Source organism: Rhopalosiphum padi, chromosome 3, assembly GCF_020882245.1.
Source record: "Rhopalosiphum padi isolate XX-2018 chromosome 3, ASM2088224v1, whole genome shotgun sequence".
NCBI classification, from domain to species: domain Eukaryota; kingdom Metazoa; phylum Arthropoda; class Insecta; order Hemiptera; family Aphididae; genus Rhopalosiphum; species Rhopalosiphum padi.
This window is the reverse complement of record NC_083599.1, coordinates 33,238,877-33,257,361: the sequence shown is the minus strand read 5'-3', so window position 1 is coordinate 33,257,361 and position 18,485 is coordinate 33,238,877. Positions and strand designations below refer to the sequence as shown.

The 18,485-nt window shown below is 26.1% G+C and overlaps 1 protein-coding gene across 2 annotated transcripts in view; it reads left to right on the top strand.

The window, feature by feature from the left end:
- The window catches only part of LOC132927398 (uncharacterized), a 199,823-nt gene that overhangs the window by 115,723 nt on the left and 65,615 nt on the right, over positions 1 to 18,485 (top strand). For both annotated transcript variants that reach the window (XM_060991918.1, XM_060991919.1), the window contains exon 5: positions 13,946 to 14,073. In XM_060991918.1, the coding sequence (XP_060847901.1) occupies positions 13,946 to 14,073 (128 nt within the window). The remainder of the gene's footprint in view (positions 1 to 13,945; positions 14,074 to 18,485) is intronic.

Here is an 18,485-nt window from a genome sequence, read left to right as displayed (position 1 = left end):
ATCCGTGCCGATAAGTAAACCGTTCAATGGTTCAGGTGGTGTTTCAATTTCAGGTAGTTGTACCTTTCCTGACGCGCAACTCATCCCGTCTGGCTCATTTTTGAATTTGAGAGCATGACAATGCGGGCATTCCTTGTCCATAGCACCAATTACTACTTTTGAATGAGCATAATATTCAATATCGGGCTCATACTGGAATGCTAAACGCAGGAATGAATCAGATATAAATGCTCGATATACCTGTTGACGTTGTTGGTCATTTGTTCTGTGTCTATTGACTGTAAAACGGCTTGATTGTCGTTGTTATAATCTTATTACTTCATTGCGTTCAGCTTGTGTATCTTCTGATTGTTCTTGACGTAATTGCGCCATGCTCACACGGCGCATCAGCATATTTTTGTTGCTGGATTTGTACTTCAGTTCTTTTGGCTCTTGTATTTCGCATGCTTCTGGATCTACTTGTATTACTGAATATGCATATAAAATTTCATAAAAATCGGTCAAACCGTTTCGGAGGAGTATGGTAACTAACATTGTGACACGAGAATTTTATATAATATAAGATATATTTACTATTATTATTTCTAAATATTTCTTAATTAACAATAATACGGTTGTTGATGATTGTATATTTTATACAATAATATTCTGCCACCTCTAAGTCCAAAAACATTTGTAATCAGACAGATAGTACCATCTTCTCGACTATCTTAAATATATTCAAATTTTATATAGAAAAACATACCTTTAGAAAACATATTTAACTCGTTTAGTAGAGGTTTAAAGAGAATAACTAGAACTAATCAATTTGTTGTTAACAATATTCTGATGATGATAAATTATCAGTTTTTTATATGATTACTCTACAAAAATGTCACTAATATTAAAAAAAAAAATACTTATGAAAAATAGATACTGATTTTTTTTTTTAATGCCGTAAATAATTTATAAAACATGTCAATGAAATTAATGTTCTCTTAGATTAATTTACAGTGTTTATTTTCTATCTCATCTGTCCTAAATATATTTATTATTCCTGATGATATATTTAATATATATAATATATATATATATATATATATATATGCAGCAGACATTTAAACTAAATATTTTAATTTATAATTACAGGTTATTAAAAGGATTTCTTGGCTCTAATTAAAACTTATTTCATACTTTACTACGAAAACTTGTCATGGGATGCATAGACATTTTTCGTAATAGTATAACTATTGAAGACTAATTAACGTCTAAAATGTAGTCCTTCTGTAATCAAGTTAAAGTATATGACATAGATGCACCAAGATTATTAGTTTATATATCTTACAATGTAGGTACCAATGAAGTTGTATTGTTATTTTTATTGTTACCTAATGAATTACTCATTGGCAGACTTAATTTATTCGTTTTTATTGACTAGAGAAAATTACAATAAAACATTAGTTTCATTAAAGTGAAATTATTCGTTTGCTTTTGTTCCAAAGTTTTGTACAATGCTCTATTCAAAAATAGGTACTTATATTTATATATAATAATATATAAAATGCATTAAAAATATTCAATTAAATTTTTCAGGAAATTCAATAGTACAGAGTTTTTTTCCTTTTTAAATAATCATATTATATTGTAGTGCCATGAATTGAATACCCACTCAGAAATTTCCATTGTACAAACTTTATGGACAGGGAGTTAAGGTTTTTTACATAGACCTACACATAATATACATTTTCGGCCCAAAGGATTCCCCTCAAGTGTAACATAACCTTCAGATATTTAATTTGGCTAAACACAAAACGAAACACAATCCATGCATTTTTTAGACCTGTTTATTACATTATATAGTTGAAAACTCCCAGGTATCGTGTCGTATACATTATTTGAGATACCTAAGTGTTCAACAGACCACGCATCGTGTTAACATTTATTGTATTATTTTTAACGGAGCGGTTATTATATCCATGTAGCATACTCTCGAAACAACGTTTAGGAAACAAGGGATTTTTTAATTATTATTTCATTTAAATTTTCCAGTAAGTGCATATTATTAATAAAAAAAAAAAGAATGCGCAAGTAGGTACCGCTCTAGTGCACCGTATAGATGACTGTGATAGACGTTATATTTGAATTTAACGATAAATCATTGCATGCCAATTATGATTCTGAGAGATGACGGTCTGTCTATATTACTAAAATGTATATTATACATTTAAATGTATATATTAATATTAAATTGATTTTACTATTAGCTAGAAGTACGATAGATTGAATTAATTTTTACCAAAAACATTGCATTTGGAAATAGATTTTTTTGTGTACAGTATAATGTACGTTAATATGACAACCTGATTTCCTATTATCATATACATTTATTGGTATAATTATAAGTGATACGATATATATTATAAAAAATAAGTTATAATAACGTATAGTATACTAGGTATATATATATAAATATTAAATATATAAGATAAATTCTTAAGTATCGACAAATAATAATTTTAAATAACATTATGATTAAACAACATAACTAAAATAGTTATTATTCGTTTATATATCGAAATTAAAGTGCCTAAAAAAAAAAAAATTATTAAAAAAAATGTATAAATTTAAAGCTATACAATAATTTGTTAATTTTTGCGATTTTGAAGAATTCTTTTCGAAATTCTAACCGTAAATGCTTTTAAACAAATTTTGTAACTAGTTTTGAAATTTTAATGATTGGTATATTTTTATTTTTATTTATTCTTAAAGAAAATAATGAACAACTTATGAAGAATCTTGTATTTAATGTTCAAACTTTTTTACCTATTAAAAACCATTTTATTGGTATTTATGTATATATAAAAAAAAACTAAAAACACTTTAAAATTGCTAATATCTATAAGCAACTAGCCTAAATAGGAAAAATATGTTGAAAATGTTATCATGTACATGCATATAAATTTAATGTGCGCTTTAAATGTGTCTATTATATTTAAAAGTACTAAACAGGATTATTTAATATCAGAAACTACACTTAAAGTTTAAAATTGGATCATTCATTCTACCAATTGTTGTATATACAGACAACAGACGTAAAAAAAATACACATCATTGTAAAATAAATACAGTTTATCGCAGAATCTATAAGTACGATTAGCTATAACAGTTGGTGCACATTTTTTTATTTTTCATGGTTGCCTTTATTTAATTAAGAATTATGAAACTTGAAATATGTAAACAAATAAAAACATTTGTGGTTCAATTTATGTGTATTAAATTATAATGTTTTGTTTTATAATCTGTTATTTTTATGTTTTTCAAAATTGTATAACCTATTTTTCGTTTAATTGATATCAACAAAACATACGGAAAAAAAATTATATTTCCTAATATTAACGTTGTCGTATTTCATCTTTTGTTAGTGAAAGTTTGATTTATTATCTCATAAATGTTAAATGTATAACCTTTCGTTAGTTGTTCACGTGCATTTTTTTTATATACATATATATATAAATAATCATATATATCTTACAGATTACACAAAAACCAACAATGGTTATGGTGAGAGAGACCACCTTATGTGTTACATTCAATTAGTTTCGCTAATACACTTTTCGAAATATCCCATATTAAATTGCTAATTAAAAATTTTGTTTGTAGTGTTTTTTTTAATGTAAATTAATAATGATTTTTGAACAAATTGGAACAATTTTGCAACAACTGTGCATTTACATTTTCTCCGAGAATAACAGTTTTAAATGGGTTGGTCTTAAAACTTGTATGCAATAAAATCGTTTTTACAAGCAAATATGATCACTATCGTAGGGTTAGTCGTAAATGAACTTTAGTGTAAGAACCGCATTGTTGCGTGATCCGCGTATTATCGATTTTTTACTCACACGCACACAATGTCAAGGCAATAAAATGTATATAGTCTGAAAAAATATTGAACTGTTTTTATATTTATTCCGATAACTGGGTGAGATTATAGGTTGATCAACAATAATTTTGAAAATGGATTTAAAATTGTCAATATAGTCATAACGGCACTATAGCAGTAAAAGAGAACTGATAAAACACTTTTCTTTTTCTTTTTTCTTTATTGTTATCTCGTATTATTACATTTTATGTATTATTATTGTTTTAAATATTTCTAAAATTATTCGTTTTTTAATAAAATAAAAATTAGCTACAAGAGTTTTTTTTTTATTTACGAAGTATGAAAAATCCAAAACGTTTTGGACATTATTTTTTATTGTCGTATGAAAATAATTAACATAATACATTTATTTACCTTTGTCAAAAAAAAATAAAAAATAAGCGTTTTAGATTTATAAACTGTTAGTCAATTATACCCCAGAATCCGAAAATTTATACAGGAATTTAAAAATAAAATATATTTTTAAATGTTTTTTACAACTTTTTGTAGAATCATAATAATAGAAATCCCTTTAACTTTCAATGTGAATAATACTATGTAGATACTTGAAGAATGGCCAGCATTTAGCTGTTATATCATAATTTCTTGTTATACGCTTATTCTTAAAAATATTTTTATAATCTTTTGTTACTTGATCCGAGTAAATTATTAAAAAATTATAAAGTCACTTAGTGAAAATACGGTTTAATTAAAATTAAAAACAATAGAAAAATATACATATACTTTATATATTTAAATTGAATCGTACTATAGTTTCTACTGGCTATACTATATTTTGTTATTATGATAAAACACGTCTGTTTATCAAAAAAATTAGGTACTTGAAAATTAAAAGTCCTATACTTTTAATAATAAAAAAAGGCACAATATTTACATTATTTGTAAAGGTGATAATTAAACATTTGTAAGTTGTAACTATGAATTTCAATGATATGAAGTACCGATTCAGTGATAGAACTTTTTATGACCGTTATAAATGTATAGTTGCCCTTATAAGTGTTGGTAATATTTAAATAGTATAAATACTAGTGTATTAAACTGTTTATAAAAATACAAAAACCGCAAAATGAAATTTAAACATATTATAGTGAATTTCTATACAAAAATACAATTTATAAATCTAAATAAAATTATGTTAATCAATGTCAAGACGTGATGATATGTCTATTTTAAAAAGTCAGTCAGTCGATGAATTGTTACTATGATTTTATAAACGAATGCTTGATCCGACCACATACTTGCAATTTAATGTTATAATACATTTATGTATAATATTCATATATTTAGATAATATGTTATCATACGTTACTTAAGTCTTATAAATTAAAAAACCGTAATCGAATTTTTCTCATAAACACAAAATGGTTTTATAAATAAGTTTTATGCGTATATACGTAAGTACGTCATCCTTGCACCCGGAATTCATATTTAAACATTGGACTTATGTCGATTTTTATTTTTTTATGAACTATTTGTAATAATATTTTATCATAATTTCGGTATGCGGTGTTACAGAAAATATATTTTTTTTCAACCGATCATCAGAAAATCAACAAATCAATCATTATAATAACTTTTCTATGGATTCTGCCGGGGTTGGTAGAAACGGAACTGACCGGAATCCGTTGACAGATGCTGCAGATTATGGTAGACTGGCATTTGAAACCTGACAGTAATTATTATTGATAGACTCGAGTGTATAATATCGATTCCTTTTCCTGTTACATGTACTCTAAGGGACCGTATGCTCGAATATAATATTGCTATTGCGGAATAGTTTCATTCCGGTCAGACTGTTCGTTCCGTTACACCGGAGCAAATCATTACAGATCAGGGTCGACAGTTTGAAAGTTCTCCCTCCGGAGCGCTTACTAATAATCGAAACCCTGAACGTTTTTGCGCCAATTTTATATTAGTATAGAAAGATGTTTCATCGAAAACGAAATATTTGATAATTTTTTTTTTTGAAAATTACATTGTTATTTTTCATATAACAATTGATACAATTTAGTTATTTTTCTAAATGAAACGTTTCTCTTTGCATAATTTTAAGTCATTATTCTAACACAACATTTTATAAAAACTAATTATAATTCTTACTATTTTTAATCATTGTTGTTTTTAAGTTTTTAATTTTTAAATAACAATATAAATGCATGCAAAATTTCAATAAAAACCTAATATGTTTTAATATATTATTTGGGCGAGTTGGTATACATAAATTGGCTGAAAATTGTACGGATACTCAATATATTGCTCTTCCAATATTTAGAAACTATGAAGTTAAGATACTGTCCATTTTAATTAGTATAGTTAAAAATGTTTCTTGTATACATATTATTTTTCTTAAAATGTATTTGTGTTGATATATATTTTCAATTTCAAGTTCTACGAATAATGTAGATTTATAAAATAAAATTTTTTTTCAGTTTTATTTAAATCAAGTTTTTTTTATTGATTTTATATTTTTATACCCATAGTTTTTAGTATAATTGATTATTATTATTTTTCCAGTTTGATATTTTTTCCAGCATTTTAATGAAATAGATTTATTTGATACGTACTATTATATATATATTTTAAATTAGATCTAAATTTTGCATTTTTTCTCCAGAAATGACTTTATTATCTTTCAAAAACTTTAATTTACAAAAAATAAATTTTATATAATTGACAATGCATTTGTTATTTAAAAAAATTCTAATGCTGTGTCCAATTTTTTATCGATTGTATCATAATATTATAAGAAATGTTTATATGGAGATCTTTTCCCGATAGCGATGAAAAACAGATTAAATACTGTACATTTTCTTTTATCATACCTAATCATGTATATCCCTGACAGCTGTAGGTCATCAAGTACGTGGTTCGTTTATTATAATATAAATGTCATATTTTAGTATCAATCTGATTATATTTTATGTGAATGTGTACAGTATAAAGTCTAAGAAGAAGATGTAAAACCCACATGGATAACTGTGTGTTGTTATCTTAAATATTAAAATAAATGCATTTATTATCAAACAAAGGTAAGAATAGTATTTATGTTTGTACATTTGTTTGAAAATATTTAAAATTATTATTTAGCTTAAACAATTGTCAATATTTAATAGTGTTGGTATATGTACTCCCCTTAGTACGTTTTAAGGTTCGTTATCGATAGTGACATTGTTATTAGTACCTATGATATAACTTATATAAATTACAATATTATTTCAATAAACATTGGTTAGGTATATAATAGTTTATATTAAAAAATAAAAAAACACCAAATAATATATGCATTTAACACGCGGTAAATCATCGTGATCATTATTAATATACTCATATAGCTAATAGTTTAATATTTAATGTAATTAAAAACGTTATCGTTAACCAGTCTAACCACCGAAAATAATAATAGCCAATAGGACACTACTTATAATATAATTTTATGTTTATTCACAACCCAATAATATAGCTTTTCAAAATGAGAAATCAGGTTATCTTAACACGCACGTACACACACAAACACTCGACGTATATTATTTATATATATATGTAATTATGTATAATTTATTAGGTGTGAAAACAATAAAAGTGAGCATAATATTTTTGAATTAAAAGATAGCTTAAATTGTTTCAAATTGTTCATCTATGTATATAATTTGAAACTGGGTGCGTTAAACATTGCAAGCAATAACCAGTAACATATCAAATGTAAATAAAAACTGATGTACAGGTGGCTTTCATAAGCAAAACAAAAATATACATCTGTAAGGACTTAATCGTGTTTAAATCAAATTACTAATGCTTAACTATTATTTGATTAAACCGTACACGGATTTAAGCATGACTGCATGGTTGGATATTATTGAAACAATACGTGTAATTAATATAACATCGTGTATTATAGGTATAGTGTTTGTATTTTATAACCGGTTAACATTTTAAAAGTAAAACATAAACTAACATGATAATTCAGATATTATTATGTATGGTGTAATCTATTTTTCTTATATTTTGTTCATTATATTAATTCTATAATAAATTAGCAGCTCTAAAATAGTGAAAAAAAATTGTGCATAGTTTAAACCTATTAACTGTTATAGGTATTTCTCAGAATAAATTTTTTTAAATAATATTGATAAACTGGGCTTTTTGAATCGTTAGCCGTTGCAAACCATCGGACTACTATCATCTCCCTTACTCATATATATTTCTTGTTAATAGTATACATAATACATATATTCCTATACGATCGTATAAGAAATTAATATATCCGTGTCTTTCTGAAAGTGATTGGAGCTATTGGTCAAGACCCTCCGAGTAAATTGCATAATATTTAAATAAACAGAGTATGGCATCGCTTATTAAGTGGCAGAATGTGATGATGACGTTTTTAGGTGCAGACAGCATTAATTGGGACTGATTTCAGAAATAGTCATCTTTAGATCTAAATACTTTCCGTAGTCGTATATTAGAAAAAGTATCAGAATTTCAAGTTCGTGGTGTTGTAAGTTTTAGTTTAACTTATACAGTTATGCTTCAGATATCTAATATTTGTTGAGCATCTGCATACGTATTGATATTAATTTACACACAATCTGCGTGAGAAACACTCTTTTTCACGAGTAGGTACAACCGGTGTTGCCACATGATGATATTATACTGATTTGACTAAACCCTGTCATTCATTTTTACACCATTTTAAAAATTAGCTAGTTCTTCTCACGGGATTACGTGTAAATATTTAGAGACTCCCAGATTTGAATTCTTGAGTCAGATATTGTGCTTTATCACTTAAGCTTTATCAAATTTTCTGGATAAAATCTTATAAGACCAAATTAATCAGATTTAGTGGATTTCTTCAATTTGCGGTCATTCGACTTACCTCAATTGAATATGCGACCATTACACCACACATGCATGCTTGCAACAACATAAAATACAATAAACTAATAACACAATTAGAAGTTACTTAAAATGTATTACAATTTTTAAATAGTAAGATATATTGTTTTAAACTTTAACATTTTAATATAAATAGTTGAAGTACCTTATCTATAGAAAAATTATGTTTTTTTGGTATTTTAATTATTTTAATTTAAAAATTCTTAAAAATTATCTTTATAGTTTCATATTTTTTGTATTAGTGTGACATATTAAAAATAAAATTGAATCAATATATACACATAAATCACTAGTTCAGTTAAGTTCACAACGACTCCGTTACAGTGTTTTAGTGTTTTATTATAATATAATAAGGATTCCGGTGAATTGACACTAATCGCTGTGACATACTCATCGATGACTATTGTCTGTTCAAACTTCAAACTTATACAATAGAATTACAGGGGTATTATAAAACTTTCATGGAGTACGAAACTGACAGAGTGATGACCCTGACGTGTATTGCGGTTACAGTAATAATCTCAATAGATATGACGTGATACACTAAAAACCACAATGTCTCGTTTTGATAAATCAGTTTACATAATATTACACTGAAATAACAAGTAGGAATCAAAATACAATTAGCTATAGGTATTAGGTATTTTATAAAACAACGCTTATCAAACAGTTTTATACTTTAAAAAGTATTATATATATTATCATTATGAAGTCGTTGTTTTTATCGTGAGAAAATGGATTTGTTAATCGTGTTTAAGAGGGCGGGGCGCTACACACCTGGATTTGTATGATTTTTTGTAAATTTTATTTTACCGTAAATATATCGTTAGAGAAAAGTGATTGTTTGTTTATAGTGGATTTATTTGAAATTGTACATAAAGTAAGATTTTTTGTTATAAAAATAAATCAGTTTGTCGTACATAAAATTATAAAATAAATATAAAATATATTCAAAAACAATAGTTTGAAGAATAACATTGTATTTAAAATGTTTGGATTTTATAATCTAAAATAATACTGTTTTAGTTGTAAAATTGCACCAGATGCAATAAAAACTCACTTTCGCTAACATGTTTTATAATGATTATATATAGTTTTTAAAACACAATTTCATAATAGTATGCACCAGCAAACAACGGAATTTTGATATGATTTTTATATGATCAAACAATCCTTTAAGCTCTCAGTTCATAGAATTATATTACATTATTTTATAAAAGCGTGTATACTTTTTAAGAATATAAATAATATATTATACTAATAAAATAAAATTTATCATGATATTACATGAAAAATATTGTCGCTTAATAAGTGACGAATAGACATAACTGATTTCATTACCTTCTATATGTGTATTTGATAAGTACACAATATATACACATCGGTAGCGTACACTATATTTTAAACCGTTATAATTCCTAAATCCTAAATAGTGAGTTAAAAATAACGAAAAATCGAAAATATATGTAAAATCTTTTGAAAACTTTTTATTGCACGTAGATATCTGTGTAAACAATATTTTTTCTGTTATTTTTAACCCTGTGGCTTCCGGTAAATCTAATATGTTATAATATGTACACATGTATAATCTAATGTAGACGCTTAAAGCTAACGGTTTTAAAAATTAGCACTTTCGATCAAACGGCGATAAGTCTACGTACGTATACGCAATTATTGAATGATGATCGTGCATGATGAGCAATATTGAATTGAACACGTCTCGGCGATCAAATAAAACCAATGATACATTTTCTTATATAGTGACAAATTCACCGGGTTCCTAATTTATATCATCGTGACTACGCGACGTGGGTAGTATTATATGTTTATACTTCACATATTTTGTTTTCGTTAATTTGTACACTCACGCGTCTGGGTATAAATCGACTGCAGGCCTGCGGGCTGCAGACTGTATGTCGTTACATTATTTGAATACACGAGTTCATGTATTTCAACGTACGTTCAATTTACATAACTAATTCGTAATTTTTATTCCGTTCTCAGTTTCGCGATTATGATGTAATAAGTTATAAAACACTACATTTGATGTATTTGATGTAGAATTTGAGTTATTATTTTTAATTTCATTATTAACTTATTGGGCAATCACATATTTTATGGGTCATATGGAAATAAACAATTAGATAATTTGGTCACAGATAGTTTGCGTGTATTCTGCAGTGCAATGATGATGAGCACTTATCGCGTCACATCGTAATACACACAATCTTACCTATTATAATACAATATATTATTATGCGAGTGCACACTCCACGTATAATTAATATTTCATAACAAGCCGTCGGACTTACTCGTGAAGATGATTATTTCTATTACATTTGTAAAATATTTTGGGTTTTATTTTTTTTTATTATCATTAAATATTGATATATGACTAAAATAGCAGATGAAATGACTCAAATCGGAATTTCGATGTATATTATACTGTGGCAAATAACTTTCTCAATAAATTATCAATTGTAGAGCTATTACTTACTATTGTTAGTTCATTTATAAGGATAGGTTATGGAAGTATGCATTAAAATCTAGTCTTCTATAATGCTGCTAAATTATGTCTTTGAAATGTGAAAAACTAATTTTTATATTAAAAATCACCTTATTTATTGTTATAAACATTATTATTGATTTCGCATCAATAATTAAAATGTACATACAATTTAATACAATAAAATATGGTCCATTGTTAATTAATTGTAATTATAACCACGTAATGATTTTATTCGAGAAATTATTTATGATAATTACCATGTTTTATAAATTATAAAAACGTATAGTTACCTAAGTAAAAAATGTTTGATTAATCAAAAAATCATTACCATGTCTACATTATGTTTGTTACTTTATTAATACAAAAGGAACTATAATACTGCGTAAGGGAGATACAATTAAAATGTATTAATTTACTATTACTAATGGCCTAGTTATTACTTATTAGTTTTTAGGTACGTAGTATTTTTGGTACTGATATAACTAGTATACTTACTATATTCTGTATAAAACGTTATAATTTATGTTTTAGCGGTTTTATAAAATAATTTTACTTAGAACTGAGTCGATTCATAATTAAAGAGAGAATCATAAATACAACTGTTTTTATTCGTTTTGAAATTTTAAATTTCATGACAGATAACTTGGCGTTTTCTATAAATATTGAAGTAGTTTAAAATTATAGTCCAACGTATACAGGTATAAATACCATTTTTAAGTCCAAAATTCAATTTTGTTTTTGTTCTCTTGAAATGTACCGGCCTAACCGCGTTATTACAATAATTTCTTAGTGTAATGTTCTGTGTAAGATATTGGGTATAAATTATTTATACACAGGTCAAATTCAGAACCGTCCACCTGGATTCAATTCTAAAATTGTATCGTGTATCAAAAAACTAATGAAAAATATTTTTTTATATTTTTTATAGTAGTAATATTTAGTTGAATTATAAATGTATAAACTTTTTTATATAGCTTTGAGTTGACTTTTTTAAATGTTTTACGAAATAATATATTTAACGAGATTTTGCTGGTAAAAATGGAGGAAAGAGATTGCATAAATAATTAGATTTAAAAAACTTGGTAGATATTACACGAAATAATATTGTATGTAGGTTTAGGTACTTAGATAGGTAAAGTTAGGTACATCAACGACGTAATTTATGCAAGACAGTACCATTTTGTAATAAATAATTACGGTATAATATAAAATAAATATTATTATATTTACGACCATTAGAGTGTGGACGGTGTCGAGTGTATATTTGTTGGATGAACTATTTTAGAGGAGTATCGTGCAGTTATACATACTTATGTATAATATATAAAATTATATTATGTACATAATATACTTTCGCAGTTTCGCTGGAATTGTTTATTGTGAATTCACAATAATTATAATATTGTATAATTAGAACACCATTTTGGGTCATCTGCGCTCGTTGAAAACAATAGTTTTATTACCACGTGTATGAAAAATCAACAGCATATTTTTATATCTATACTAATAATATGATTTAAAAAGCAAATATTGTGTTATTTTTATATATACATTAAGTTCCACTCAATGTGATCACCGGCTAATATAATTCTGTATCAAAGAACTAAAAAAGAAAATCACAAACCAAACTTACTTGCATATTATGTTTAAGCCTCTATCACCCATATTTTTTAGCGAAACAACCGCGAGACCCCCGACAAATATAACGGAACTCGGAACTTTAATATTTTAAAAAGAAAATTGATACAATAATTTTACCTTGCATAGACTGAAGCAATACTTTTTATTGCTATTTAAATTTATAATTTAGTTATTCACTATTCAAAATTAAGAAATTAAATGTTTTATTTTAATATATTTTATGTTTTTCCTCGTAAAAAATAAAATAGGTATTGTAATTTATAAATTGATCGAGAAATCAAATGTTTGTATTACTAAAATATAAAGCTTAAATAAAATAATTGGAATTATTAAAGTGTTATACAAATATAATATTATAGTCTTTAATTTTAAATATACTTAAGTATTACTAAAATTTAAATAAATATTTTGTTAAAGAATAAAACGCCCTTTTAAGTAGTAGCTGATTTTAAAAGAAAAGTGACTCCAAAATAAATCATAATTATTAATTTTGACACTTACTGTATAAGCTTAATAATGCAAATTAATAAATATATGAATATTAGACTTTAAAATAATTGTCTGTAATATATTTAATTGAATGCCAATATCCAATGGTGTCGTAGGTTTTTATTCAATTGAAAATTATGTATACAAACAATAAATCTATACGTGCATTTTATTTTTTTGTTATGAAATCAATAGTATTATTTTTATATTGACTACATATTATATTGTACTATAATTGTTGTTACGTCGGCACTGAGTAATTAAATATCGAGTGTGTTCCGACATCGAATTACATACATAATAAAGGTGTACACATTTAACTGGTGGTAGTAATTAGCCAATAATTGGTTTGTATGTCGAAGTTGTTTACGCCGGAGAAGAGGGCTGTTTCAAGTGCAACATAATATTTGATTTATTATATATAATATTATATTTCTATTTTGTTTTTATATAATTTAATTATGTTATTTTTAAATTTTTTTTTCGGTATACAGAGAAGAATGTCACAGAGATTGGCTGCGTCTAAGGAAGACGCCGTTGTTCGGATGCATATGCCCACAAAATCAAGTCAAAAAACGTTGCGATCGAATTTTTTCGATGATCAACGAAAACCCTTGTATCAGTGAGTATTATGATTTTTTTTTTATTGATTTTTTTACTACTTTAAATATTATTCCACGAGAACTAAACGTCAATACTGGCTAGGAGGACCGAATATTATTTACGCTATATGCGTTCAAATCTACCAACAGATTAATCTAACGGACTTTGTATGCGATCCATCGACCTTACATCGGATAACTGTTAAAACAAAAATGTTCGCACTTTAGAACACTCCACAATTAGGTTACTTGGGTATTGTGAAGGGACTAGTCCGGTCGAGGTGTTACTATTCATTTAACACCACCAACCTGGCATTGAATATATTATAAATACATAATCATTCTGCGTGGTAGCCCGTCTTGTTGTGCATTTACTGTATTAATATTTTTGATGAGTATAGTATTTTTAAAAGTGATTTAGTAGAAAAAAAATACGTTTTATTTAACTATTTATTATTCCGTTTGACAAAGAAAAACAAGATTATATACAGCAGGCAATGACATTTAACGTGCTGCAAAAATAAATAACAAACTTTGCAACAAAAAAATGCACGCTTGTTTATCTTATATTTTTTAAATGTTTTATGAAGATATTCATTACAAATATTTGAATTATTAGTTGACATTTGAATTAATCAAATGTATACTAATCAAATATATATTCATATAATATTTCTTAAACTAAAATATTAAATAATACAACTAGATGAAATTTACGGTCACCAAATAAAATTATTTCCTCGAAGTGAAATAAGTTTTGCCCTTAGGAGTGATAATAACGATAAGAGGAAACGCCGCTCAAAGAGCCTTGTTTCTCAGACTCCGAACTATAATATTGTTTATGAACTTTTAATTTAAAATTGATTGTAATTAAAAAGTTTAATTTTTTTTTATTTAACACAGTACTACTATTATGAATAGTATATGTGAATATAACAGTAAATTAATTTTACATAAAACTAACCGTTTTCATCAGTTTCGGGATTATAATTGAATTTAATAAAAGTACCGCCTAATGCTTATACTACATTATAAATACACGGGACAAATTCACAGTACAAACAAAGACATATAGTATATTTAATGCAGTTTAAGAATATTTTCAAAAACTTATTTTTTTACTAGTCTAGTTGTAGAGGTTGTTTATTTACACGCATACGGTTTGAGTTAAGTATTTAATTTTCCATCTAGTAAATAAATTAAATTACACAAAAAAAAAAAAATCACTACTAAATCCTATTAAATATCTAATCTACTGCATACGGTAGGTACCAAAAGTATATAAAGAAACTATAATAACCGACTGACAAGTCAGTACGTACGAAAGCTTCTTCTTTTGTACAGCAGCTTTTCATCGATTATTTAATCACCGGAAACCCAACCCTACACTCCGAATTCAATGTCCCGATATTCAATATATATATATGTAACGGTGGGACTAGAAGGAGAACGCTGCGGCACAAAGCGATTTTCAATAAAGGCCGTCCACGGGATTGGCCAGTAAAAATAATTGCGATTGTGCAGGCTCACTTAAAGAAATTTACGATCCAAAAGACCATTACCTCAGTGTACGTACATGCACCCGTCGACGGGACGAAGTTGGTTTTTTTCAATACCATCCCGTGTACCGTATACACAGTTACATTATTGTTATTAAGACTTTGGTATAAAAGAAAAATGTTTTAGCGTTTCTAATAGAATTGGTAATAGGTCAAGTCATCAGTCGTTAGACTTGAACATTTTGTTGACAACCGAATCATTAATGAGAAAACAAATCTAAACTGAACGTCTCGTAACAGACGGAAAAAATGTAATAAACGTAAATAAACATTCACTCGAAGAATTTAAACTGATTTAGATTCTTTTATTGCAAACCATAGGCAATATGTTATATTGTACTATTAAATACAAGACTTTTTAACGCTATATATAACACACACACACACACACACACACACACATATATATATATATATATACATATATTTAATATTAAGTACCTATAGTATACTAATTTACATTATTTAAATCATCAGTACTGGTTTGTATTCAAAGTTAAAAAAAACAAATAAATTCAATCCTAATTATTTTTATGATAGTTCTTAGTTTGTAATTAAATAATAAATTATCCAGCGCTTATAAATTATATTAATCAATTATAAAATTAAAATACGATTAAACGATAATTTAACTTTTTCGCTCCCAATTAAATAATCTGAAAAAAGTTTTGTAGGTATAGTATATAATTATATGATATACGAGTATAATCAAAATACTATACTACTATAATGACATAAATCAATTTCAGAATTATCTAAACTTTGAATCAAGGATAAGTAACTCAAAATGATTAAAGGGCTAATTTTTAGAACTTTAAAATCAACCATACTAGAGTATAAAAAATAAAAATAAAAGTCAATCAAATTTAAATTTTTAATTAACACATACTTTTTATATGTATTTATTTATATATTTTATAAAAAACATGAAAAATATAGATAAACGCTAACATTTTATAAAGTAATTTTAAATATAGCTTGGGCTAGGTGAAAAAGGTAAGCAGGTCGCCAGTTGCCCATCCTTGCTTTAAAGGATCTGTTTCGTGCACTGCAAACGAATTGCATCCCAAGATCCCTTTTTCATACGAATTGCGTCCGTTAATGTTTAACAACTACACTAATTGCATCCGATGAAATTTTTATGACTAAACTAATTTCGTCTGATGTCGACGTTGATACGTCATTTGATAATTATTTCCTGCGAATTGATTTTTTATGGCTTATCATAGAGATAGTCTATTGCCTTGTGTTTCAAATTATTGCCTAATTTTTGTCTATTTAATATTTAATTAAACAAAATAACTTGCATGGTTATGCTCACTAGCACGTCTAATATTTAACTTAATGTATAACTTACATGTTTTTACAACACATCCAATGTTGTATATCATTTTTTTATAATTTTAAAGTACTATTCGATAGATAATATATTATCTTATTACTAAAGTAATAATACTCATATCGATTATTCATATGAAAATCGTATAAACCAATATCAGATAATCGAGAAGGAATTCGTATGCAGCCGTTGTGTACACAATTGTATATTATAATATAGGTATCGTTTTGCGTATAGCATAATACTTAATATAATAACAATCGACACGCAAAAGGATACAAATTATATATTACAGTCGAGTCATGATAACTCGAATTTTTTATCATTCCCCTAGAAATATAAATTATACATAAATTAATATAAATTTGATTTGATATCTCAAATAATACATATTTCGAAATTAATTATTATCTACCTTCAATAGTTATCGCGACTCGACTGTTTATTGAAAACCTAATGACAACTGTTTACATTCAGCTGCATGATCTCGTCATAATATCTAACATGCAGTTTTACTTAAATATCTATAATTCAGCTGATCAAATTTAAGATTCAAATTCCAAATTTTATGTGTTTTGAATCACTACTATAATATTGCGTAGTACTAATTTTCTAAAGTAGTTTTCAACAATTTCTTTAATCCAAGACATCGATTTGACCGACTTGGCATTGAAGCACAGAATAAATGGTTTATTAACCGAACTTTTCTTTTTATATATTATATATATACGGAAAAACATACTTAGTAATATTAAAATATTATTATTGTTAGTGGAAAAATTAAATGTATGTATTTGTAAATATACATATGCCGCTACAATGCGGCGGAAATAATCCTTAATACAATAAATATAACGTAGTAGTTATAATTTACAAAATAAGTGTGACGGTTACAAAAATAATATATAAAAAATCAAAATCAGTAATATAATTACTATTTTTAATAGAGTAGGTATTTACTGGAAAGAATAACATAATGGATGAAACTCTCAGTGGAGTGTGTGTTGTATCGCTAATAAACGAAAGAAAAGTAAACCCCCGATATTTTAACTATTATGCTTTGACAATCATTAGCAATAACGTCTCGATGAAACTTAAAGAGAATATAAAGATTTTATGGATTTTAAGAAATCCAAAAGCGTTTGCGAACGAGGTTTCCGTATTTGATAAACATATTGAGTAGTCATTTATATTTTTAAATTTGCATTTAGCATGAAGGGTGAATAATTTGAAATAGTCTAAGTGGGAGTTTGAATATTTAAAGAGAGCGTCGAAATATTTTTTAAATATACGTAATATAATCGTAATCTGAAGCAGTCAACCGATGTCTGACACAGAGGTATGGCAAGGTTTTTTTTTTTTTTTTTTTAATAATTGTTTTATAAAAGAACTATTATTTTTTAATATTAATGAAAATGTTTTTTTCATTATACCTATGTAGTTTTTTACACATTATGTACTTTATTTACTTTATATGTAGGTATTTCATTATATGATAGATAATAAAATATTTAACATACATTGATATTTTCGA